The following is a 27266-nucleotide window of genomic DNA, read 5'->3' as shown; positions in this document are numbered from 1 at the left end:
CATATACACAATCCTGGTCAAGGGTGTAACTGGAAGGCGGTTGTGGTTTGGGTGATGGGTTCTTGGGGAAGAAGATCTCTTTATATATATTTTTATAAGATTTAGGACTCTTCCACCAATTCTTCATTTATTTTTTAATTAATTACTTCTTTTTTCAATTTTTTTCCCTTTTTTTTTCTTTTAAATAGGAGGCCAAATTCATCCTTCTAACAGATTTAATGGCAAAATGGACGAAAGAGCATTTTTTTTAACTAAGCCAAGGATTGAGAATGTCCAATGCTAAAAAAATATCATTAAGAACAAATTACAAATATCAAAGACGAAAAGTACAAATTTTCCACAATAATGTTATATTTCAACGTTACGATAGACTTTTCCACAATAATGTTTCATCTTGACCTCCGGCGCTTGGTTGTGGGTAACTTTTTTGCAGTAATGACCCACAAAGTTTAGGATTCCCTTCAAATGAAGCGTTTGTGAATGTATCAAACTGACCACCCTTCGGAATCTCTCCTTCTAAATCATTGTTTGCCACAGTTAAAAAAGATAAGAAATAGAGTTTTTTTTATCGATTCCGGGATCTCTCCGGTGAGATGGTTCCCTGACGTGTCCAATTTCTCTAAATTGACAAGACGGGACAATTCACTTGGAATGCTGCCATTGAAGTCGTTATCGTTGAGATCCAATTCTCTAAGAAGTCTCAAGTTTCCTAATTCTGCTGGAATATTCCCACTCAGACTGTTATTCCCAACTTTGATTCCCTCGGCAAGTTGAATAGTCGATTGTACTGGAGACTGTCGAATAAGAAAGGCAGTGCTAAGTTACTCAAGTTTGGGTCTGTGTCATCTGAAACTAAAGCTTTAAGGTTGCCAATTTCACGAGGAAGTTCTCCGGTGAGGTGATTTCGAGTGATGTTTAGTACAAACAGGCTTGGCATACTCCCCAACCATTTTGGGATTGTGCCTGTAATTTTATTGTAAGACAGATTCAGCACTTTGAGTTTCTTTAATCTTTCAATCCAAGAAGGCACTTCACCTTTGAGTTCGCATCCACCCAGAGTGAGAATTTGTAAATTTTGGAACCCATTTAGATGTACTAAATGGTCATCATTCGGCACTGGTTCATCTTTGAAGCACCTTGACAGGAAGAGAACTGAAAGATCATCGCATCGCATCAGAATCCTTAAAGCTCCGACAACGTCAGACAGAAAATTGTCGGAAAGTGAGAGATGGGATAATGATTTTAGCCCACCCATGCAAGCTGGAATTTCGCCCGTCAACTGGTTATATGCGAACCGAACTGCAACCAGGGATCTACACAAGCACATGCTAACTGGAATGTTGCCCACAAAGCTATTGTTCCCAAAATCCATGGCTTCCAGTTTCTGGAGTGGCGAAAAATCAAGACTCCCGATTTCTCCTCTTAAATGATTATTTCGCAAAAGCAGCGTTTTCATGCTGGTACAATTCATCAAGGATGGAGGCACGGAACCACTTAGATTGTCGGTGTGAAGAATCAATTGACTCAAATTCGACAGCAACCCGAAATCTTTAGGGATCTCACCAGTCAATTCATTTTGATGGAGATCTATAACACTAAGATTTGAGAGAAGAGCAATACTGTTGTTGATAGATCCTGTAAACTGGTTGTTAGCTAAAAAGATTTCTCTCAATGATTTCACGCTGTAAAGATCAAATGGAAGCCATCCTGAGAGAGAATTTAGACCAGCCCTGAAAACTTCCAGCTTAGAGCACCTTCCAATTCCTTGTGATACATTGCCACTGAACTTGGTCGTGGAGAAATCCAGGAACTTTACATGTCTTGAGGTGATGCAAATAGAAACCGGAAGTGGACTGGTAAAACTATTGTTACTAACATTGAAACTAATCAAACGCGGCGCACCATTGAAAAACAGAGACTGAATCGACCCATTAAACCTATCACTAGACAGATCTATTGTACGAATTGAAACAGGCAAGCTGTAGTTTGGTGTCCCGGACAGAAGATTATAGCTCAAATCAAGCGATTTCAAAGTATGAAAAAGTGTGAAAGGGAAAGCGCCAGAAAATTGATTGTGGGACAGATTCATGTGAGATAGAAACGTAAGATTCCCAAGAAAGGGAGTTATGGTTCCAGAAATACGCTTACCTGGTGTCGATAAATGTGTGACACGAGAGTCGCGATTGCAGGTTACACCTTCCCATTTGCAGCAATCGACTGACGACCAGTTGAGAGGAATTTCTGATGGTGGGAAGGAAATATGTTTATAGAACGATAAAAGAGTATCACGATCAAGTTTATTAAGGAAAGTACTGTCACTTGTACCCTGGAGAGTAAAAGGAAGAGGAAGACAAGGAATATTGGCATTGAACAAGTTCAGATATTTTTCAGATGTCTGTCTTCTTTTAGTTGATTTACACTAATCTCATAGATTATATATATGGAAATACCAGTGGGGTTTCACCTTTAACAGAAATGGAAGTGTGAACTGGATTTGAATACGATGAAGCAGACTTGAAATCAGTCAACAGGACAGGACAATTACTGAATTGCCTGTGAAGAGGGGATTTCTGTTCATCACCCATTTACCAATCCACCATTCTAAAGTTCTCCCAATTTGATGTACTAAATCCATTTAATATTACAAGTGTACGAGAATTGGTTGAATTAAAGATGCTCTTCATATCAATTTAAACATTCTGGACCAACATTATTAACACACAGTTACGCTAACTCGACTTTTTTGAATGATGGAGATTGAGTTGTAGATGACCGCCATTTGCTATTACAGTTTGGTCAAATCGTCATGATATTAAAACTTGCTGTTCCGTCAACATGTTTAGAGGAGTAATGCGAGCTCTTATATATTTTCTATATTTCGATAATTAATCTATGTGAGATTTATCCCTACAAGATGGTAGCAAGTTTTAGCAAATCATTCTTGCAATTCGTATGCTCATTTTTTAGTCTTAATCTGATCAAATTGTTTGTTGGAGTTTAATGGACTCCAATAGACACCGGTGTATTGCCGGCCATAGGCTCTCTAATAGACAAGTCGAATAGTGATTTAATGATACAAAATTCGTGCATTCGAAAAGTCATAAATGTATTAAGAATATGTGAGTTTAGGATAACTTTGGAACTAAATGGTACTTGTGTTAAGGAGAAATGTTTTAATCATTTAGATCATGTCAATATCTTAACGGTGACTTTAGAGACTTGTCGTGATTTGAGATAAAATCTTATCAAATATATTAGGGAAAATTGCATCTGAGATATCAAACCTTTCGTTCATTAGCAGACTTTGCCCAAACCTTTAGTTTGTGTTACCGGAGGTACCAAACCTTCAAAAAATTCGCATGTGGAGTCCAAATTGATAGAAACCGTTAGTTTGACCATCAAATCCGTTAGTTGACCACAAAATTGACATTGACCAAAATTTTGACTGATTTTTAAAGGGTTAAATACGTAACTTTATATTTTTCATATAAAAAATTAAAATAAAAGAAATATACTTCATCTTCTCCACTTCACCCTACAAACACCCACCCCAAAACCAAAAATCAGGAACCACTCACTTCCCTACCTGCCAACCGACCGCCCAATGCTACCCCTTCAACGCCAATCGACCGCCCAACGCCACCCCTTCATTGCCTTCAAATTCTCAAAATAAATAGTCTACCGCCCAACGCCATACACATTGCTGCTTCGCCTTGCGCAGTCTTGTTATTTTCGCCTATCACCTCAAACAACGGCTTGACAAACAGCGATGCCACCCCATCACTCCTTCCTCCACCCTTCAAGTACAGTGTAGACAGTGAGCCAACTGTATCGCAACAAGCCTCCCTAACTTGGGAATCTGAATCCTTCAGCCCCTTAACAATGTGAGCAATGATTTTGGTCAAATGGGTCGCAGCAGAATCAGTGCGAGCAGTGCAGAGTACAGCAAGGAGTCGAATGCTCTCTTTCTTCACTGCAGGCTTCGGGTCATTCATGGCATCGTATAGGCAATTGAGTAGCATCGAAACCCCATCATTGGACAGCGCTTGAATAATCTTCTCGAGGTCCTCCACAGCGATCTGGTGGGCATCCATTCGGCCAATTTCAAAAGCGCAATAAGGATTCTCTGCTTCAATTCAATCATTGCCAAATGGGACGATAAAGAAGATGAAGATGAAGCAGAAGGCGATCTCGAAGGGCTGGCTGTGGCGGTGGACGGTGACGGTGGTGGTTTTTGGGGCTCCGGGATTGGGGAAAAATGGAAGGGTGGTGGGTGGTTTTATATTTTGATTTTTGTTTTTTGTTTTTTTTAATTTAATTATTAATATATATTATAATTGTCTTTTTTGTTAAAAAAATGTAAAGTTACAATTTTAACCTTTAAAAATAAGTCAAAATTTTGGTCAATGTCAATTTTGGGGTCAACTAACAGTTTTGATGGTCAAACTAACTGTTTTTTTGTTAATTTGGACTCCGGGTGCTAATTTTTTGAAGGTTTGGTACCTCTGGTGGCACCAACTAAAGGTTTGGGCAAAGTCTGCTAATAAACGAAATGCTTGGTACCTCAACTGCAATTTTTCCAATATATTATGTTGGGATAATATAGTAAGTGTGACTCTCCAAAACAGAGAGCATCTTATTTTTAAAGTTTATTAAAAATGCTCTTGGTAACATAAATTAGCATAACCTTATCCTTAATTTATTAATGTCCACATCTTACTCCATAATCAATTCCTAAGATGTTCATTTATTGTGATATTTGTATATGTTTGTGTGTGACGTAAACATTTATTCTTTGCTGTACACATGATGATTATGTAAAGTTTTTGCTTCAAAGCATTATATTTGAAAATAATAATGGTCAATTCAGCAGGGATCTTTTTTCTTTTTTCTTTTTTAAAATAAGAACTTCTCGAAATAAAAGTTACTTTATGTCAACTTTATCTAAAAAGCTCTTTTAACCTGACAAATTATTTTCAAAAATACTATCCAAACATATTTAAAAATAACTTTTTAATCTCGTAAGTAACTTTTTATAAAAACTCTGCCAAACTGATGAGAATGAACATATGAACGTGGGTACATATGAATTTACGATGAGAATGAACGTTTGAATATGATTACAAAGACGAGTATCACTTTTTCTTCCGCCAACTTTAAAAGTTCATATTGTTGACAAAATGGTCCACCAGTTTCATCCTTTTAGAGCATAGTGTGTTCGTTAGAGTGATTGACCTAAGATAAGTTACTTTGGATGAAGACTTTTCACCCAAAAAAAAACTGCACAAAAGCACAAATTGACATATTTTACACGTCAAATTGAGACCATTTCATTCCGTTAATGTCTATACACGGTTTCTTTTGTATCACACTTTTGGGCACCTAAAGAAATTTCCTAAAGTTAACAATATATTAGTCCGTTGAATTGACTAGTTGACTTCTTCTAACAACTACTCTTCCCATTTTTATAAGGAAAATATTTGTTGCACATCATTATTTATTTAATCTTTTATAGATTGAGGTGTCAAAAAGAAAGTAAAGAATTTTTTTTTTTTTGGCTCATGTGCGGAATTTTTTTTTTTTTTTTCTCATGGAGTTTATATATAGTAAAATTATTATTATTATTTTTTAATGTTGTTGGATGATGCAACTGTAGAAAAATATTTGTCAATCATTATAAACAAAATTTTTTACACAATGCAAAGAATAAAAATACATAATAAATCTTCTTATTACTCTAATAAAATTATAATAATTTTTTTTTTTACAAATAACATAAAAAAATTATTTCTATGTTCAACAAAAAAACACATTTAAAAATTAGCAATTTCATAACCACTTTTTTTTTTTAATTCTCGAAAATGCAATTATAAAAAAAGAAACAATATTGAATTACAACATTTAATACATAAAAAATTCAATATTAAATAAATTTTATACATTTATAACAAATTATAAATCCATATATGCAGTTTACGGTATTTGCAGGCAGCTTATCGTATGTACAACTTATCGTATATGCTGCCTACCGTATTTGCAGCTTACAGTATTTGCAAACAACTTACTGTATTTGCACCTTACCGTATATACTGTCAACCGTATTTGCAATTTACCGTATTTTCTGACTACCGTATTTCCAAACAACTTACCATATATACTGCCTACCGTATTTGCAACTTATTACCGTATATGTTGCCTACCGTATTTGCAGTTTACTGTATTTTTATATATCGATTTTTGCATTTACAAATATCTAGAATGTAGAACACCGTACATTTACTTACCAAACCGAATTTTAAAAAAAAATTCAAATTTTTATTTTTTCAACATAAGTATAAAATAAATATTAAATATATATGAAGCACAAAATATAAATGCATACGAATATGGTGTTCAATTTTCAATTTTCCAATATTGAATTACACAAAATTTAGAAATATACTCTTCACATTCAACTCAATCATATCAACACTATCAAAAAATACAAGCAAAATAATTTGTATAATCTCTTATATTTCTTATTCAAGTATGAAATATACAAGTATATTTTTTCTAGATGACATAATACTGTTATACAATTGTAAAAATAATTTGCAATTATTTTCTTATATCATGAAAATATTTCTAGATATTGCTTCAAAAACTTTCCAAAAAACTAAGATTCATACACTAATAAAAATATGATAAATGTAAAATTCGTGCAACGCACGTGATAGTTACTGTGCGGAGAGGTTTTTTATTTTTCTTTTTTTATTTTATAACTCTACGCACTGTGCGAAGTTTTTTTTTTGTTTTTTTTACTCCGCACAGTACATAAAATTTTATCTTATTTTTTAACTACACATTCTCTATCGATTTACAATTCCAAAATGCATTCTTAGCAAAAAATGGGGCTCAAACAAGCGCATTCACATACAAAATTATTTTATTGATTGATGTAATGTGTAGTTGAAAACTAGTATGAAGAAAAAATGATTCTCAATTAAATTCTGCCAAACAAACATTTAAAATTAAAAGATCAACGATAAAAGTTATCCAACCCAACTAACATAATCTAAACAAGTGACAGATGAAGAGCATTTTGACAAAATTTAGTGATGTTTCTGTTACATTCTTAAGTTCAATAACATTCCCCTGACACGACCAAAATTCAGTTATTTCTTGAGCAATTAACCTTGTATGAGATCATATTTGTTATTTTCATTAAAGGGCATTATTCTTCTGACAAGTAAAAGCCTTTGTCAAATCTCGATTTTTGAAAGAAAATCCATTTTTTGTCATCAGTTTGTGGTGCCTTCAAGTAATTAAATAATATTTAGACAGACCAATAATGACTTGTGTGTGTGTGTGTATATATATATTGTTTTATTTATCTATTATTCGCTCTGGACAGTCATTTGCTCCTTCAAAAAAATATATATAAATAACAATGATGATGATGATGTATGGTTTGTGCATAAAATGGCATACACTATGCTAGTAGAATGATGATATTTGAGAGAATAAAATGTTATCTAAATAAATATGACATCGTTCTCGATGAATTTTTTTCATCGAATTTCAGATAACTTGATGATTTTTACATGCTTGCAACAACAATGTGTCTAAAATACATACTCATTTTGTTGTTATATTTGTTTGGTTGAGAACAAATGTAGAAGAATTCACAATGCAGAGCGTGTATTCAGGTTGATGGATAAACGTGATGTTGTCGCTCGGAATGCTATGATTCTTGGTTATGGTGATAGAGGTATGTGAAATTGGGCTTGAAATGTTTCCAAGAGAATTGAAACCTGGGAATTAAGGGTGATTGCAGCACATTTTCCACCATTTTTTTTAAGCTAGCAATGTAATGGTTGCAGATGAAAGTACTAATGAAAAAAAGAAAGAAGTTATCACAGTTATGAAACATAAATGTGAACTAACCATAAAATTAGCAAGACTAAATGCTCCGTATTCCAACAAAAATGAATTCACCAAAATAACATCAATTTACCCAACTAAACTAAGATCACGCTATGGCAATACTTTACACGAAAATAATTAATTATAAAGCCTAAACAAGAAACGCATCCACACATAACTGATAATTATTTTAGCAGAAAAAATCAACTTTCCATAGAGAGAAATGATGATAGGAATATGAAAGCTAGCAAGGACAATTAAGAGAAAGTTGAAAAAATTACACGCATCTAAACAAAATTCATTAAAGAAAAAACTAGAGAGAGAGAAACTGACCAAAGCCGAAAACTACCTGTTTGCAAAACAAAGAAATAAAATTCATTCAATTTTACAACAAACTAAAATATGCATTTTCAATACAACTTGGAACAAAACCTAAATCAATTCCACAAAAAAATTATGAAGAAAACACTACTAACCATGTAAAGCCCATTTCATGTTTAAATAAACAGAAAATTGGAAGCAGCAAAGGTTTTATTTTATTTTTTTATTATTTTTTATTATTTTTTTGGAGAACGGATGTAACATCATCCCTTTAAAAACTAAAAATTTCAAATAAAAAAAAAACCCCTATTTTGCCTAAAGATTAGAAGAAGACGAGAATAGGGAGGAGTGGATGGCTGTGAGAAGGAAAACAAAAAAACTTATTACCTTACTTCGTATCTGAAAATAAGGAGTATGGTTGCCTTGAAAGTTTGGTCGCCGAAAATAAGGAGTATATTGCAGGTAAAAACCAATGTAAGCTAAAGAAGAAAAAGAAAGAAAAAAAATAGGAAAAAAAAGCTTCAACAGTGGAATGTGATTACTTTACTGTCTCTCGGTATAAATAGAAATACCCTAAAAAAGAGCTTGAAGAAGCACTATAAACATGAAGAGGGCATAGTGATTTACAACCACCCTCACTCCGGAGGGGAAGAAGTAATGGAAGATCTGATATAGATTGAAAAGAGGGAAAGCTAAACTAGCTAACAAAGGGGTTGGGGTTCGCCTCGCCCTAGTACACCAACCAGGCAATACCTTGACCTCAGACCTCACCCGAGACAAGCTGACACAGACTCCAAAGAACTCGAGCGGTCAAGTCAGGAAGAAAATTGTATTATAAAATATATAGATGTTAACGAGATTTTTCTTCTAAAGTCAATGCCGTTGAAAGACCAGAAATGTTTGAACAACGGCTACTCCTTCCTGTTTTTAAAAGAACCACACAATAAAATCAAACCAACATTCATTCAATTCATAGCAACATTCTATATTTACTTATCAAAAACCTTTGTTTCCATAATTTAGATTCAAACATTTGTAAAAAGAAAACAAAAATAGGGAAAGCGGGAAAAAAAGAAAGGAAAATAAAAGAAAAAAAGAAATTGCTATTGCAAAAAGAAAAAAAACAAAAATTTGCAAATGTTGTGTGTTGCACGAATTTTGTATTTATCGTATTTTTAATAGCGCATGAATTTTAATTTTTTGGAATGTTTTTGAAGTAATATCTAGAAATATTTTTACAATATAAGAAAATAATTGCAAATTATTTTTACAATTGCATAACGGTATTGTGTCATCTAGACAAAAGTATGTTCGTATATTTCATGCTTGAATAAGAAGCATACGAGATTATACAAACTATTTTACCTATATTCTTTGACAGTGTTGATATAATTGAATTGAATGTGAAAATTACATTTCTAAATTTTACGTAATTCAATATTTAAAAATTGAAGATTGAGCGCAAAGTTATAAATCGACTTGCATATTCATATGCATTTATATTTTGTGCTTCATATATTTTAATATTTATTTTCTACTTATATTGAAAACATTAAAATCTGGAATTTTTTTTTTGACATTCAATTTGATAAGTGAATGTACGGTATTCTATATTCTTGAATTCTATACATTTTCCTTATGACTTATGTGTATATCTTTCATTTCATCTCATCATGCATTAGTTGTGTTCAAATATCATTTTGCCGTTCATCCAAGATCAAGTGGAAAATCAATTTACACTACACATTCACAAGGCACAGAGGTTTAGGGAAAACATTTTCCGGAGTAAAATGGTCATTATACATGCCAAGTGATAAATGTATTTATACACTTATTCAAAGCTTTAAAAAGATTATATTTAGTTGCTTCTCAAATGAATTATTGTCTGAATTATTACATTTTGTGTTGAATAAGTAAAATTCAATGACGGTACAAAAAATAGAAGGAAGAAGCAAAAGTGGGCAAAATTGGAGAAAATGGCTAAATCGTATGAGATCCAAAGTTCGGGCACTAAAGTGAAAATATTCAAAAGTTGTGTCGAGCCTCAAGATGAAGATCCGAGAGCGTTAGGAGTCAATTGGATGAAGAAAGATGTCAAAGGGATCAAATTTAGGTAAAATATGATCACAAATCAATTTCCAACCGAAAAGGTATGCTCTGAAATTTCAGACTCACATTGAGACTCATTTTTTACAAAGCAAATGATCGAGTTGGAGAATGATGTCTGAATAAAAATTATAGCCCTTTGAGTTTACTTTCCAACACATCTTGAATTGCCTCAATTGGATATTGAGAAAGAAAATTATGATAAAAAAAACTGAACGAGGTGCTGTCTGTCAAGAAAGCGGCTCCGCGACGCCAACCCATTGATCATCACGGCGGCTGCGGCGTCGCATCCAGACGCATTAGGGTGCAATTCTGGCCCCTTTTTGAGTCCATATGAACATCCTATTCTTCCCACATGGCAAGGGGCCTATAAATACGAAAATTTTCACACTTTAAGAGGTTCCACACATTAAGAGGCAAAAAACACATCTTGGGAGAAAAAGGGCGAGATTCAAAGGAAGAAAAACAACCAGAAATTCATCGTATGAAACATCGATTGAAAGAGGAAATAATTCTTGGTGCAAGATTTACTTTTTCTTCTACATATTTAATTCTAAATCTGGTGATGTACTCTAAGACAATTTGTTATTTTCTCTTCTTTCATTATGCGTGGCTAAATTCTTTGTTAGGGCAAACAATATAACCTATTTGGGACCCTTTATTTCTTTTATTTGAGATTCTTGTTCGTTATAATTATATGTATGGGTTTTAGGCCCTGTTTGAGCCACATTATTTGAAAAAAAATGCATTCTTCAACTGTGATTTGACATCATTTCAACAACTCATTCTTCAATAAAATAATATTACATGCAAATTCAAAACTTTTTCCTTATTTTTTAACCATACATTTTTCATCAATACACTATTCAAAAATAAATTTTCATTCCAATAATGTGGCTCAAACAAGGCTTAATTATGTTTTTAATGCTTTGAATTTTCTGACCAATTATTTAATGATTTCGTGAACAATAATTGCATAGAGATGCGGATTCTTTTTTAGACCACATATTAAAATTCGATAAATTAATATAATGTGTAGAGATACATATATTAATTGCTGTGGTCCTATATGAATTTTTAGAACTATTATTTTGTTTAAATAATGTTGATTCGCGTAGAGATATGAAATTGAATTATTTAAATAGGTTTAATAAGAACTCGAGAGAGGTAAATTGAATACCGTAGAAGAATTCGACCGAACACTACTTTAGATTTTATAAATCTCGATATTAGAAGTAAAGGTGACCAATAGGTGAAGTTGTTCCGCCCTAATACCCATTTATTATTGGAATTCTCATTGATTTTTTGTTACACTCACAAACTTTTAAGTAGTTAGAATAGAAACTACTTTTAATCACTGCTCTCATTTATTTTTGTCAAATAGAAGTTAGAAATAATAAATTAAGTATTAAAGTATAGTCCTCGTGGAAATGATAATTCGGATTCAAAAGGTCCACTTTACTACTTGTTACGATTCATCCACTTGCGGGATAAAATTGACAACAAATTTTTGGCGCTGTTGCCGGGGACTATTTTCTTTAATACTGATTTATTTATTTCTTACTTCTGTTTGATTTTTTTAATTTTTTTTCTTTTTTTTTGTTGTTCAATTGATCTACTTGTTTTTTTGCTCCGTTGACAGGAAATAAGAAGAATCAAGAGGTCAAATTTCGTAATGATTAATTTAGACTTGAATGAAGATGACATGCTTATTGGGAAATTCCTAATCGAACAAGAACTTAAAAGGTGGGGATATGATCAACCTATCGAATTTGGTAAGGATGGTTGACCGAAGGAATTAAACATAAAATCAATTTTTTATCCAGATTTTTTTTTTTTTTTTTTTTTTTTTTTTTGCTCCATTGATAGGAAATAAGAAGAAGCAAGAGGTGAAATTTCATAATGATTAATTTCAACTCGAATGAAGATAACATGCTCTTTGGAGAATTCCTAATTAGACAAAAACTTAAAATATGGGGATGTGATCAGCCTATCGAATTTGGTAAGGATATTTGGCTGCAGGGATTAAACATCAAATCAATTGTTTATCCAAAGATCAGACTGACATGTGAATACTGTGGTTCATTTCATTATACTAAAAATTGCTCGTATTTGGCAACTCCAGTGGAAGTGAGAGAATGTTATCCATATGAAGAATAATTTGGTTACAATGAAATAATTACTCGAGACATCATCATGCAAAGATGTAAAAAGATTGAAGATCAAATAATTCTGGATGAGCTAAATAACATGTCAACGGAGGATCTCTTCATCATTCAACTCGAGGAACTAACGACTCAAGATGTAGAAAAGGTGGAAATCGAGGAATTAGTCACGAAGGAGCCAGATGAATTAGTTGCATTCAGTGAAGATGGGATCAGCGTTCAAACATCAAACTTCATTGAATTTGTGATTAAAGATGATGAAAAGATTGCAGTATATTTGATTGAGTTCGAAATAGACAATTTAGGCAGGTTATAGCGCATTCAAAAGGAAAATATACGAGATATGATACAAAGTCAAATTAAGCAAGCTAAGCAGGAGCTCCAAAGCCATATTCAAAGTGCTATGAAGACTTGTACAAAAGTCTAGCTAATGACTTAAAAGAAGCACTTTTTGAGAGACAACCCAAGCTTTCTTTTTCTTTTATTTATTTTATTTCAAGTTATATGATAGTTTAGTTTATTTATTAGTCTATTTAGGAGACATCACCCATATCCCGTTTACCCTTATGTCATTGATTAACTAAGATGGTTATTAGATATTTAAGCTAAGTAATCCTTGTTCCATGAGTTTAATTTTTCAAATTTGATTTTTTAGGAACATGATATCGCGGAACACTCAAACAAACATGGACATGGAGAAAGTGTGACAAATCTCAAGTTTAAGGGAGAATGTGGAAGAAGAGTCGATCAAATGCAACATCAAGACACCACAACTTCATATGCAATCGGACATTTCAGGGAAGCCTCCTCATTTTTCTTTAAATTTCATATTGAGGACAATGTTTAGTTTAAGTTTGGGGGAGTATATTATTATTAATAGTATTATTGCCTACCTAAAATTTTTGTGTGAGTTGGACAGTTTGGCTTACAATTATGTTCTACTTTGAGATTTGGTGTTGATTTGTGAACTGTGGATAGGATGCATGCTAGATTAATTGAAACCCAACCTTGCAAAACTTGATATTATATGTACACTAGAATTGAGTCAGACACTATGATGAAACGAGTTGATTCATTTGTTAGATAGGTTGATTTAATTGCACATAGATACTTTACCTAAATCATAATAAATTGTCTATCTTTAGATCAAATTTAGCACAGTTTGGGGTGATTTTACAGCTGTAGGAAAATGCGGATGTGAATGTGGATTCCATGTGTGAATATTTATGTGTGAATTGTCTTATACTAACATGATAAAACGAGGCAAAATCTTAAGTTGGAGGTCAACTTGTCTAAATAAGTTTGTAAAATGGGCATCGCACTAATCAAGGCATATACATTTGAAATCTAAAAACTTCTCTTTGAAATCTTCATGACTTGAGTAATTAAGTCTACAAGGGTATCTTAAAATTTGGTGCCCTAAAGTCATTTGACTTGGGAGTTATCGGCCTAAAGCTCGCTACATGGTTCATTTAGAAGGCAATAAAAGATAAAGCTGCACTTGAAACAAAAATTGGTTATCTTCAAAGCCTTTTTGACTCGGATTAGTAAGCCTGTAAGGGTGTTCAAAACCTGGTGCCCTAAAATCATCTGATTTGGAAGTCATCGGCCTAAAGTCTGCTACAGGGATCATCTAGGAAACTTAATGGAGAGAATGTGAAATAATAATAATAAAATAACTTGTGAAAAATCAGGAAAAAAAAGCAAATGCATGAAAAGAGCAAAAGAGCTAAATACCTTGGTTAAGTCCTAACACTTATTTGAGAAAATTTGACTTTCAATGAAGGACAATTAGCTAGTTGAGTCGTAGCGATTGAAGCAATCAAATAATTGGAGAATTTCTGTTCATTGAAGTGTTGAGTTGCAACTAATAACATTCACCTAAACTTGAGAGGGTGATGATAGTAATGAAATATTCAACCTTTGATTACACGCTGAGAATGAGTGAAAAAGAACGAGTTTGGGGGTGTGTGAATCATACGAATGATGAAAGGACCTATATGACTATTAAAGGTCGGGAATTGAAACAACTTGTGCAGTCATGGTTGATTTCTTAATTCTTCACATATACACACATCAGTTTTGCACTAGAAGAGTAGATATCGATTTGGTATTGTGACTCTGAATCATGTTTGTAGAATAAATATCAAAATCTCGAATCCTGAAGTAAAAAGCTTGATTGTTTGACTAATTATCCTTGCATGATTGTGTGTTGTTAGTTATTTACATGATGGTTTTGTTTGAGGATAAACAAATATTTAAGTTTGGAGATATTTGATAAGTGTATTTATACACTTATTTAAAACATTAAAACGTTGACATTTATTTGCTTCTCGAATGAATTATTGTCTAAATTATTACATTTTGTGTTAATAGGTAAAATTCAATGACGGTTCAAAAAATGGAATGAAGAAGCAAAAGTGGGCAAAATAGAGAAAATGGCTAAATCTTATGAGATCCAAAGTTCGGGGACTAAAGTGAAAATATTTAAAAGTTGTGTCGAACCTCAAGATGAAGATCCGAGAGCGTTAGGAGTCAATTGGATGAAGAAAGATATCAAGGGGATCAAATTTAGGCAAAATATGATCACAAATCAATTTCCAACCGAATAGTTATGCTCCGAAATTTCGGGTTCACATTGAGACCAATTTTTGACATAGCAAATGCTTGTATTGGAGAATGATGTCTGAAGAAAAATTTTAGCCCTTTGAATTATCTTTTAATTGCATCTTGAATTGTCTCAATCGGACATTGGAAAGAGTGTTATGATAAAAAACTGAACAAGATGTTGTCTGTCGAGAAAGTGGCGTGGAGGCGCCAACCCCAAGGCGCGACGACGCCAACCCACTGATCATCGCGAAGCTTCTGCGCTGCATCCCAGACGTATTAGGGTGCAATTTCGGCCCCTTTTTGTGTCAATATGAAAACCTTATTCTTCCCACTTGGCAAGGGACCTATAAATACGAAAATTCTCACATTTTAAGGGGTTCCACACATTAAGAAGCAAAAAACACATATTGGGAGAAAAAGTGAGAGATTCAAAGGGAGAAAAACAACCACAAATTCATCGTATGAAGCATCAATTGGAAGATGAAGGAATTATTGATGCAAGATCCCTTTTTTTCTACATATTTATCTCTAAATTTGGTGATGTACTCTGAGACAATTTGTTATTTCTCTTCTTTTATTATGCGTAACTAAATCCTTTGTTAGGGCAACTAATGTAACCTATTTGGGACCCTTTATTTCTTTTATTTGAAATTCTTGTTCGTTATGATTTTATATGTGAGTTTCAATTACGTTTTTAATGCTTTGAATTTTTTGGCCAATTATTCAATAATTGCGCAGAGATGTGGATTCTTATTTAAACCACATATTAAAATTCGGTAAATTAATATAATATGTAGAGATACATTTATTAATTGCTGCGTTCCTATATGAATTTTTAGAACTATTATTTCGTTTAAATAATGTTGATTTGCATAGAGATATGGAATTAAATTATTTAAATAGGTTTAATGAGAACTCGAGAGGGGTAAATTGAATACCGTAGAAGAATTCGATCGAACACCACTTTAGATTTCATAAATCTCGATATTAGAAGTAAAGATGACCAATATGTGAAGTTGTTCCGCCCTAATACCCATTTATTATTTGAATTCTCACTGATTTTCTGTTGCACTCATGAAATTTTAAGTAGTTAGAATAAAAACAACTTTTAATCATTATTCTCGTTTATTTTCATCATATAGAAGTTAGAAATAATAAATTGAGTATTAAAGTATAATTTTCGTGGGAATGATAATCCGGACTCAAAAGGTTCACTTTACTACTGTTGTCGAAAATCCGACTAACGCAATCAAAAGAAGAAATAAAATAAGCAGAAAAATAAACAGTAAATGAAGCGAGGTATGCTAATAAAGTAAGCAAATCTCCTTAAAATAGATTTCGCCCCTTAATAAAGTGCAAACGAGATTATGGACGTCTGTCTCCCAAGATACAACGCTCCTTTCAAAGTCGATACTGCACAATACCAACCTTGTCGGTCGAACCAATGAATGATCGTACTTAAACGGAATAACCACGGAAGTATAAGAGATTTTTTTTAGAGAAGAATATGGAGAGAGAATAATTTAGGAATCAATTGAATTCGCAATTGATTTGGTGTCTCAAAAAACGAATCTGGGGGTCCCTATTTATAGAGATTGAAGTGTCTCATGGAACAGGTGTGTGACATTTCAGGAACTGGTGCACCACTTGGTCTGATTCGTCTTAGCCATTGGATCGCACTATTTTTATGATCTGACGGCCCAGATTGAACCATGAAGTGAAGTGTCCATTCATCATGCCTATTCACCAATTTTTGAACAGTCACAGTCATGCGGATGCCACGCGTACATCTAACCGCCACGCAGGACGAAGGGACGCGACCTACCACTCGTGCGCCACCTAGAATGCCAACTCACCGAGCCTTGTGCTGCCACCTCATCGAACCACGAGTCCATTTCCGAAAACTATAAGGTTCCCCAGCTCCTCGCGACGATGCGTACGTGCGCCTCCAAAGCGCCCAATGCGTACTTTGCGACGTGCGACGTGCGACGTGCGCGTGCGCGTGCCGGGACCGGGACCGGGACCGGGGAGCGGTGCTAGTGGTGTGAAGCACCACTCTAGTGGTGACTAGCCTTTGGCTAGTTTGCTAGCCTTTGGCTAGCTAAAGTTATCCAAGTGGTAGGTAATATGTTAAATTATATATTATTCACACAACCCACTATATAAACAAGATTATTTTCTTGTAAACTTTCGATGTGAGACTCCTTTCCATATAAAAAACACTTAAAATTGGCTTATCAACATATGGGCCTATATTAGAGACTTTTCCAATTCATCCAAATTAATTGCAATGGCCCATATCATTAAATATTACATTTAATATTTTAAATCCAAATCAAATTCAATTAATTCCAACAACTACTTGTTACGATTCATCCACTTGTGGGATAAAATCGACAACACCAAGTGAAGGGTAGAAATATGATAATGGACGGAAGCATGAATGGTGGCTCGATAAGGGACATGGGTGATGGGACCACCATAGTCTATTTTTTAGGCATAATTTTTTAATTCAAATTCTCACTTTCGAGTTTCAAGCTATCGGATTCTAATACTAATCTGAGTAGTATCAGAACCAATCAAGGGCCACATAATGGCCTATTTATAATTTTTTTTTCATTTTATTATTCCTCAGAAGTTATATTTTGTAAAGGTTAAGTAAGATTTTGCTTTTGTTTGAGCTCTTTTTTGTAAAGTGTATATACATCATTGTTTTTATGTTTTGAAGTTGAGTGCAAAATCGTCTTTTTCACCAACATAACAACAATTATCGAGGGAAGATAACTGTAAATTTATAAAAGGTTGAGGATGGGAATGTCAAGAACAAATTTTGAGGGTAAAGGTGCGAAATATGGTAAAGGTTGGGGACGGAGACTGCAATTTACCCAACATGAACATGGCCACCGGGCGTTTGATTACTTTCTCTGGACACGACGTCGTTTCTCGTTTCTCCCCTGCAAACATCGCTCTCTCTGTTGCTTCAAAATCGTCGCAGGCTTTCATTAATTTACAGTCTTTCTTCATCTGTGAAAATTCATACACTCGATCCTAGTGTTAATTTATCCATAATTTCTTGGCAATTAACTTTAGGTTTTCTGTTTAACCTTTTTCTGGGGAGGGAAAAACACCTACACCCGTTAATAACTATTTTTTTGAAGGTATACATGATGAAGTTACGATTAGGAAGGGTAGCTTTGTTGTTTTGCGTTATGCTGATGTATGGCATTAGCAGATCGGCATCTGTTCCTTCCAAAGATACCCTTCTCGGAGTTGCCCCCGAAGGTGGGTCCATGTTTCTTCTGCTTAAATCTTAGCTTACAGCATTTGAAAAACTGTACTCTCATATGACATGTATTTGTGCAATGATGTACTTGAATTGATGGGTGTACAGATGAGAAGTATTACAAAGGATGGTCATCTTCTGGAACCATAAAATGTAAAGATGGATCAAAGAAATTCAGCAAGTCTCAGTTCAATGATGACTTTTGCGATTGCCCTGACGGCTCGGATGAGCCAGGTATTTTTTCATTAGCTTCTTGGTTTTTGTCTAAAACTTTGGTCTGTGGTAATATAGTGTCTTGTTCTTTTACAAGCATATTTCTAGTATCAATTATGGGCAGATAAGAAATAGGATATGGTGGGTTATTGCAAGTTTTTAGTATTAATTTGAAATATGTTAGATGAGTTTGTGTAATGGTGGGTTTTGCAGGAACATCCGCATGCCCCAATGGGAAGTTCTATTGTAAGAATGCAGGACATGTTCCACTCTTCTTATATTCTTCTAGAGTCAATGATGGTTTATGTGGTAAGCGATGCTGTTTTTAAACTTCTATTTCAATCATTTAGAGCTACATTCCTCAGACATTTGCAAGCATTTTGATGTAAAATGATGCTTCGGAACGTCAATGGTTTGATCAAATTAGTATGTCAATATCACAAAATTAGGAGAAGTGCAACTCAACATCACCAATTAAAGACATGGTTCATTTGCAAAAGGGATTGACACAAGTTCAATATAAGTACACTATGATGCTTTAGTCTAATTGTGAGACAAATTATGCTATCAATTTAGGATTTTGTATGTATGAACTTAAATTTGAGCTTAAATTTGGTAAAGAAAAGAGAAGATTTACTCTAAGAAGTTTTTCAGTAAGATGATTGATTGAGCTTTTGAGATAAGTAGACTCAGCAAGCACACTTCCACAAATGTTTCTTCTTGTAACCCCTTTCTTGTGTAATAGAACTTCAAATTTATTTTATATGCTCCCTTACATGGATAATCACAATCAAATTTGAAGTGTTACTGTTTAGTTATAGCGAATATTCACTATATGTAGGATACGTACTCAGTAAGCGTTGATGGCTTTCATGACACCATCGATGTTTTTACTTATGAATAGGTTTGTCCAAGAGAAGCCTTTCGCGGCTCGTCTTTGTTTTACTGATTATGTTCTTGGCACTTGAAAGACCATGGAGTATAATATAGTTGTCCTGTATGAATCTTCATTTTGGGTTCTGTTTTCCATTTTATAAGACAATTTCTTATCAAGTGTCTTTCTACAAGAAATGTAGAGTTGATCTTGTCACTCATTATCTTATAGAAGTGCCAATTCCGGCTTCTGGTTATACTTGGTTAAATAATGATTTTCTTGTTTATCATCTTTGCTTGATTTCTCCTTTTTTGTCCTTAATGAGTTGTGCATTATTATGTACTAAATTGTTTAGTTAATTTTGCTCATTTCATCTCTAATTGTTCTTTACATCCTGCTTGGATTTTTTGCTTTGTAAACGTGGATGAGGTAAAAGAATCTTTAGCATCTTGACCCTCATATTGTTCTCACGGTCTTATTTTATTATTCTATCACATCTTACGCCGTAATGGGCGCCATATTTTTGAGAAAATCACATCTTACCGCCATAATGGGTGCCATATTTTTGAGAAAACTTTAAAGCTGCATATGTTGAGCAGATTGTTGTGATGGGAGCGATGAGTATGATGGTAAAATCAGGTGCCCTAATACTTGTTGGGAGGCCGGTAAAGTCGCAAGAGATAAATTGCAGAAAAAAATAACAACATATAAGGAAGGTGTCATTATGCGAAGGCGGGAAATTGAACAAGCAAAATTAGCAATAGCAAGAGAGGAGGCTGAACTATCAAAGCTGAAAGATGAGGAGAAGATACTCAAGGGATTGGTTCAACAACTCAAGGGTATATTTTTTCTTTTTTCTTCAAGTGCTTGTCGTATGATTCCTATACGAGGAGAAGACAGTGATTTGATTTTCTTTTCATCTAGAGCACAAGGAACAGATAGATAAGGCTGAGGAAAAAGAGCTGTTGCAAAAAGAAAAAGAAGAGCTAGAAAGAAAGGAACATGAAGAATCTAAATTGAAGGAAAGCAAAGCTGAAGATAACACTGAAATTATTGGGGAACCTGAGAAGAATGATATCTATGATAAGGTTGGCTTACTTGATGACTCCATCTCTACGGGTTACACCTATTTAAGCTTGGATTGACACCTGAAGATTAAATAGTATCACACATTATGCGTGTAAATAGGATAGAGATGATACGACAACTACAAAACTGTTAAATATGTGACTGTCACATGTGTCGGTTCTCGTGACAATGAGAAAAAATTTGCTTGAAGGAAAAAATGTAACTGCTTTCCTCCTCAGTCCTCCCCTCCCAACCAGGATGGCTAGGGGCTTTTATTCACTACTCTCTCTAACAAAAGGGCTTCCAATGTTGGAATTGACTAATAGATTGTGGATTAATTTGATTCATTTGAAAGAAAAAAACTTCATTATCCAATTTGCAAGAAAATTCCCGTTGTATAGGAAGGTTTCAAATATCACCGTCCGTAACAGCATTATTAGGAAGTTGCACTGAAAATAAATGCATCGTGATTGCATGAAACATTAATTTTGATATTATGCTATCTCCTTTGCGATGTAGAACTTCTCCTAGATGAGAGTAACCTAGTTTCAACTCATGGAACTTCCTCGTCTCATTAAACAATATGTAACTTGATATAACTGTGTAAGAAATTGTGTTTTTAGGATTGTAAAACCTCTACTCCTACTCGAAAGCTTCACAAGTAATTGCTGAATGATAATAGGTTCAATTATCTTGTACTTTTGGTTTCTTTGCTTCCTGTGTTTACATTACTGGTATTTAATAGGATGCCCTGGAAGATAATCACAAAACTGTTGGTGACCCTGAGATTAGTGATCATACCAACAGAGTAGAACAGGTGAAAGAGGATTCTCTCCAGGTACGCTCTTCTTCTGCAGAAAAATTTCACCTATAAAAGTTATCAGGACTCATATGGTATCGATGATCATGCACTTCTGTCTTATATAGGATACTGAACAGAAAGAGGGAGATTTCATCGTTGATGGCAAAGCTGGTCCTGATACTGGAAATCAGGTATGTGCTTTTAGCATCCAGTTTTGTCCTGCATAAACACATGCGTGCTTGCATGGATATATTACATAGATACAAGTTAATACATAAAAGCACGAATGCGTTATGTGTAAAGCTTATTGAGTCGTTGTAATAGCAGATTTGAGGTGCTTGATATTTAGGATGATAGAATATGAGATTCTGATTTATTTGTAACTTGGCACGTCTGATGTGATTCGAGCAATATGAGTAATGTCACTTCGTGTTTCTAGGAGAAACATGTACTAGAAGATACCGAGTCTTTATCGCGAGAAGAGTTAGGGCGTCGTGTCGCTTCTCGATGGACAGGAGAAATGACAGAGCAACAAAGCAAAGAGGTCGATACCTCTAAAGATAATGATCCTCAAAACCATGAAGAAAAACTTGAAGATAGCCATGATGAGGAATATAATGGCTATGATTCAGAGGATGTTGAGCAAAGGTATGATGATGATGATGACAGGGAAGACCAGATGGAAGAGTGTGGGGAGGAGGATCATGATGATTCGAGTTCTTCATACAAACCTGAGTCAGATGACGAATCACACTTGTCGGGTGTTTTATTTACTTTCAAATCTTGACGTGGAATACAATATTTTCCTTGTTCTCTTCCATAACTACAACTACTAGTTAGTTAGTTACCCATATTTGTTCTAATTTGGTCAGATATAACTAGTATAAATAGCCAAACGTGGCTGGAGAAGTTACGGCAAACTGCGAGGACCATCTTTCAGACTGTCAATATTTTCCAAACTCCCGTGGATATATCTGGTACCAGTAGAGGGCTTATACTCCGTTCACATTAGAACAGGAATCAGTGGACACTGATGCTTTTCCATTGTGTATCTGCAGACGTTGCACGTGTACGCAAAGAGTACGATGAATCCAGTTCAAAATTATCTAAAATACAATCAAGGATATCAAGTCTCACACAGAAGCTAAAATATGATTTTGGTGTGCTAGACACTGATGCACTATTAACTTTTTTTACCTTTTCTCTTTTCATTCATGTTCTTAAAGCTCACAAATTTGGCGTGATAGAATATTCTATACTTTTGACTTGCAGGAATGGAAAAAGAATTCTATCCATTCTATGGTCAATGTTTTGAAACCAAGCAGAACAAGTTAGAAGCTTCCTAGTTTCTTAATCTTTGCCCTTTTTTTGAGTCTTTTGATATGCCATTTCTCATTTACTATAATTGGAATTGAAATTTATTGTTTCAGGTATGTTTACAAAATCTGTCCTTTCAAACAGGCTACTCAAATGGAGGGTCATAGTACCACTCGTTTGGGGTAGGCAATTTTTTAGCTTGACATTTCTATTGATACATGCTTATAGCATTTCTTGGATTGGATGTATTTTAATGATACTGATTTTCATCTCATAATTGGTCTGCTGTGTGTAATGTCTGCTAGAACACCTATAAAGTTTAATTTGATTCAGTCCTCTGTCATCTATTATTGATCCTATAATATAGGAGCTGGGAGAAATTTGAAGAGTCCTATGGAATCATGCTATTTTCAAATGGAGATCACTGCTGGAATGGCCCAGATAGAAGTTTAAAGGTAGATGTTCATAGATTAAAATTGAGGTTTTCATAGATTAAAATTGAGGTTTTTTTTTAAGGTTTTTTGTTTCTTTACCTTTGCCCCACAACCAACTTTACTTTTACACCTATCATTTATATTGCTTAAAGCGTGGAGGAAGCATTACAAGTATGCATCTTTTTTCGGCTCCTTAAATTTTTTGTTTGGAATGTTGCTCCAGTTTCCTTTCATATAATGGGAAATTTTCATTATATATACAGATAAAGTTAAGATGTGGTTTGAAAAATGAAGTTACTGACATAGGTGAACCAAGCCGTTGCGAGTAAGAATCTCTCTCTCTCTCTCTCTCTCTGTGAGCGCGCGTGCGTGTGCATATATTTGCATTTGGATTTACATATGCAAAATTGGTCACGTTTTCTAATTTTATTTATTGGATCTACGGCATCTGAATATATTTATATTTGCAGATACGTAGCATTGTTATCTACTCCAGCCGTGTGTGTGGAAGATAAACTTAAGGTTACATTTTATGCACTTTGCTGTTTATTTTTCTATTTACCTTTTATGTTGTTTTTTTTTTTTTTTTTTTTTTTTTTTTTTAGAAAAAACTAAATCATTGTTTGGCTTGAGAAGAATGTTTCTTCACCTTGGATTACAGATGCTGGAACTGTTGTTTCTATTCAATGTCTGAAGGAAAACTAGAAGCTAAATATGAAGAGTTTGATGATGTAATTTTATACTTCAAATATTGGTCGTTGTAGCCAAAAATTTTGATTTGAGGATTATGAACAGTGAAGAAACGTCGGATATCTTTTTTTTCTTCTTCTTCTTCTTCTTATATTAAGCTCTAGTTAATTTGTTTGTGCTTAGCATGACGAAGGGAAGATTACAGAAATAGGAATTCTTAATCACGAATAATCCTTGCAAGAACATAACCCATCCTTAATTGCGATCGTACTACTATTCATTTTAACGTTATATTAAATAGTTCAATATTGTGCACTAAACGATACGACTGTACCTAACATATTTGTGGGTGGCCAGCAAGAAGAAATAGAAGTTGTGTAACCTTTTGAGTTGGTGTTGGTGATGGTGATGGTGATGGTGATGGTGATGGCAATAGCATAAAGAATTTTTATAGTAAGAAGCAATAACAACAATTGCAAATAGTATGACGTTTAGACCCCATGAAAAGCGCTCTCAGGTTGGGTAAATATAGATTTATGCATATCTAGTACAATAGGCCTCAGAGAAAAGGAAATTGCCGATTGTACAGTATTTTCTTCACATCTTTTTTCACAAATTCACAAATGTGGGGTTCACGATTATTTTAATCGTGGACCTCACCCCTTGCATGTGTGTACGCTGTGAACTTTGCTGTGAAAAATGCTGTACTTATAGCATGATTTTCGAGAAAATGCGAAGATGAAAGCCTTCATTTGGAAGATTGAACCTCCTTCTTAGGCACTCTCGGACCAGTTTGAATTAGTTAGTAGAAGGTTTATTTGCACAAGTGTATACGACGTCTATGCTGGGAGGCACATGTAGTCTACTATTGATAAAATAGGGGCGAACGGCGGAATTGTAGCATGGGGGGGCATTTAATCCTTTTGCTACCACAAGGCTGGCTAATGGTACACAGCAGGCTTGACGACCCATGGTTTTAGAAGGCACGAGTCCAAAAGCTATGTTGAATATGCCTCAGGATTGTTCTCTACAACTCGCGAGCATGAAGTTCTAATCGCTAGTAGTTGCGGATCAGCACGACACACTTCAACACACAAAAAGACATGATTGGCTATAACTGTAGAACATTAAGAGAACAAGTACGCGCGATAAAGCAAGCGTCTGACCAGATCAATTAAGAGAACTAACGTTATAAGATCATAGCTTAGCGAACCGAACGGACAGAGTGAGACCCAATTGCTGAATGAGCATGTTGCAACACTATTGCCTTTATTCTCTATGGTCTAGGGTAACGTAGCCCCGCTTGCACGCATTTCTTTAGGGGGTGCACTCTATTTTTATCGTTCATTTATATAGTTGAGGAAGTGATAATTGAATTTTCTCGTCCTAAGTGAATGAATAGTTGGAGCTCATAAGCACCTCACCCTTATTAACCGCAAGGAGCTCTCCTACGCTAATTGGCTGTACTAAAGCAGCACAGAGTTATCTATCAATCATTGTATCCATAAAACAAAAACATTTATTTTAGTGCTTGATTGGTCAGATAACTATAAGGCCCTATTTGATTGCACAAATTTTTCATAGAAGTAGGAAATTAAAATTCATTTTCCACTTTTTTACATGTTTGATTGGCCAAATTTTCTTGGCAACACCACACGTGATGCATTTTCTCACCTTTTTGAGAGATTGGTTTTCCCATGGGTTTGGTTTTTTTTTTTTTTTTTGGTTGGGAATTGAAATAAATTCTATCCCCAATTGTAACAAATTATATTCCTTTAATCGACAATTTTTGTGAAAAACAAAGTCAAACAACACCAAAAGATCCAAAATTTTAATATTTTTGGGGTGAAAAAATATATTAATCAAACACATTTAATTGACAATTCTCAGTAAAACAAGTTTTAGGCAATTCAATTATCTGAAATCCCTATTATTTCCACCCAAATTTCATTCTTGCAATTAAATGGACCCTAAGTTCAAATGGTCAGTCCATTTGTATCCTCTCCAATTCAACATTAAAAAAAAAAAAAAAGTTCAAATAGAAAAATTTATTTGACCTGCCCTTGCCCCACGTTAAATAACTAGTTGAAACATTTTTAAAATTTAGTGTATGTTTGGTTGACTTTATTTTTCACCTAAATTTATACTTTTGAGGTGTTTGATTGACAATTTTTTCCATGGAAAATGTTTTTCAATTTTTGGTCACGTGACCATATTTTCCACAAAAACAAGGGAAATATTTTCTTTGGAAGGAGGTGATTTTTATTTTTCAGGTATTCCACTCTTTCTTTCTCTCTCATCTATTCCCCTCTCTCATCTACCCACTACTGAAAAAATAACAAGTATAATATTTTCTACATTAAAAACTAAATCAATCAAAACATTGAATTAATAATTTTCATACAAATAAGTTCTAGACAATTCAATTGTTTAGAATTTATTTTCTTTCCATGCAAATTTCATATTCGTAATCAAACGCACCCTTAGTGTCCATTAAAAAAAATATATATTTCACGTGATTGAAATTGAGAAGGAATTGATATATTCAGAATCATGTTTAACGTATTGAGTGATCTGCGCCTGTTTGTACCATACAGACCATTGTTTAATGAGGATAGTTTGTTTGATTCTATTTTCTGCTCAAACAGCGTAAGCATGGTTGGACTGATCTACTTTTATTTGAAGGAATTTCTTTTTCATGTTTGGAATTATGAATTTCATCGGAAACGCCCATTTAACACTACATTGAATTCTTATTATATATTTAATATTTTGCTTGTCCTCGAGGAAAAAGCAAACTAAAGAAAATAATGAACAAACACACAAACTCAATTAAAATCAACAAAATCATGTAAGAACAGATTTTGCTAGATATCTTGCCTTTATAGCTCATGATTAAAAACGTAGCATCAATTTATTGAATCACTTCAAAGTTATAATGCACAAGCAAAATTTTCACATATTTAATACAAAACGGGTGTGTGTGTGGAGAGTTAAGTTCAACACTGTACAATAATAAGTTGATTCGATTCCCGATCTTAAAAGTCAAATATTTCTTTACTTCTCTCATGGGATTCACACACCCAAACTTGTTTTCTTTTTTCTTTCCAATGGTGTAATCTAAGGTGGATTTTTAATACTAATTTCTTACACTGCTTAAATTTGGTTAGATTTTATTAACTGTAATTCAACTTATCGACAAATGAGGATTCTTCTTCTTCTTTTTTTTTTTTTTTTTTTTACTGCTTCAACCTCTAGGAATCAATCAAGTTACTAACCCCTTATCAAAATGTCTAATCCTCTAAAATAAGTGTTCGAGGCTTAATCATGGCATTTGATATCAACTTTTTTTCGATATAAATTTATTCTTTAATCACTCTTTGTGCGGACGTCTCTACATTAAGCTTTCTAAATGACCCCTGTAGCAAGTTTTAGGTCGATAATTCCCAAATCAGACGACTTTAAGGCATCAGGTTTT

At 34.0% G+C, this 27266-nt stretch overlaps 1 protein-coding gene and 1 pseudogene across 1 annotated transcript; one reads left to right on the top strand and one right to left on the bottom strand.

The window, feature by feature from the left end:
• Positions 1–277: 277 nt before the first annotated feature.
• On the bottom strand, positions 278–2449 carry LOC111401284 (annotated as a pseudogene).
• Positions 2450–18038: 15589 nt separating this feature from the next.
• Positions 18039–24019, top strand: LOC111407425 (glucosidase 2 subunit beta-like). The gene is made up of 17 exons (XM_023036890.1): positions 18039–18389; positions 18499–18624; positions 18817–18912; positions 20077–20316; positions 20402–20565; positions 21291–21383; positions 21473–21538; positions 21787–22108; positions 22220–22324; positions 22406–22507; positions 22620–22677; positions 22778–22846; positions 23032–23119; positions 23362–23423; positions 23569–23664; positions 23760–23829; positions 23972–24019. Exons 1-17 carry the CDS (start codon positions 18272–18274, stop codon positions 24017–24019), a joined length of 1923 nt encoding a protein of 640 aa, XP_022892658.1. The 5' UTR covers positions 18039–18271.
• Positions 24020–27266: the final 3247 nt, after the last annotated feature.

This window comes from Olea europaea, chromosome 1 (genome assembly GCF_002742605.1).
Source record: "Olea europaea var. sylvestris chromosome 1, O_europaea_v1, whole genome shotgun sequence".
Classification (NCBI taxonomy): domain Eukaryota; kingdom Viridiplantae; phylum Streptophyta; class Magnoliopsida; order Lamiales; family Oleaceae; genus Olea; species Olea europaea.
Note: the sequence above shows the minus strand (reverse complement) of the source record. Positions and strands in the feature narration are given on the sequence as shown.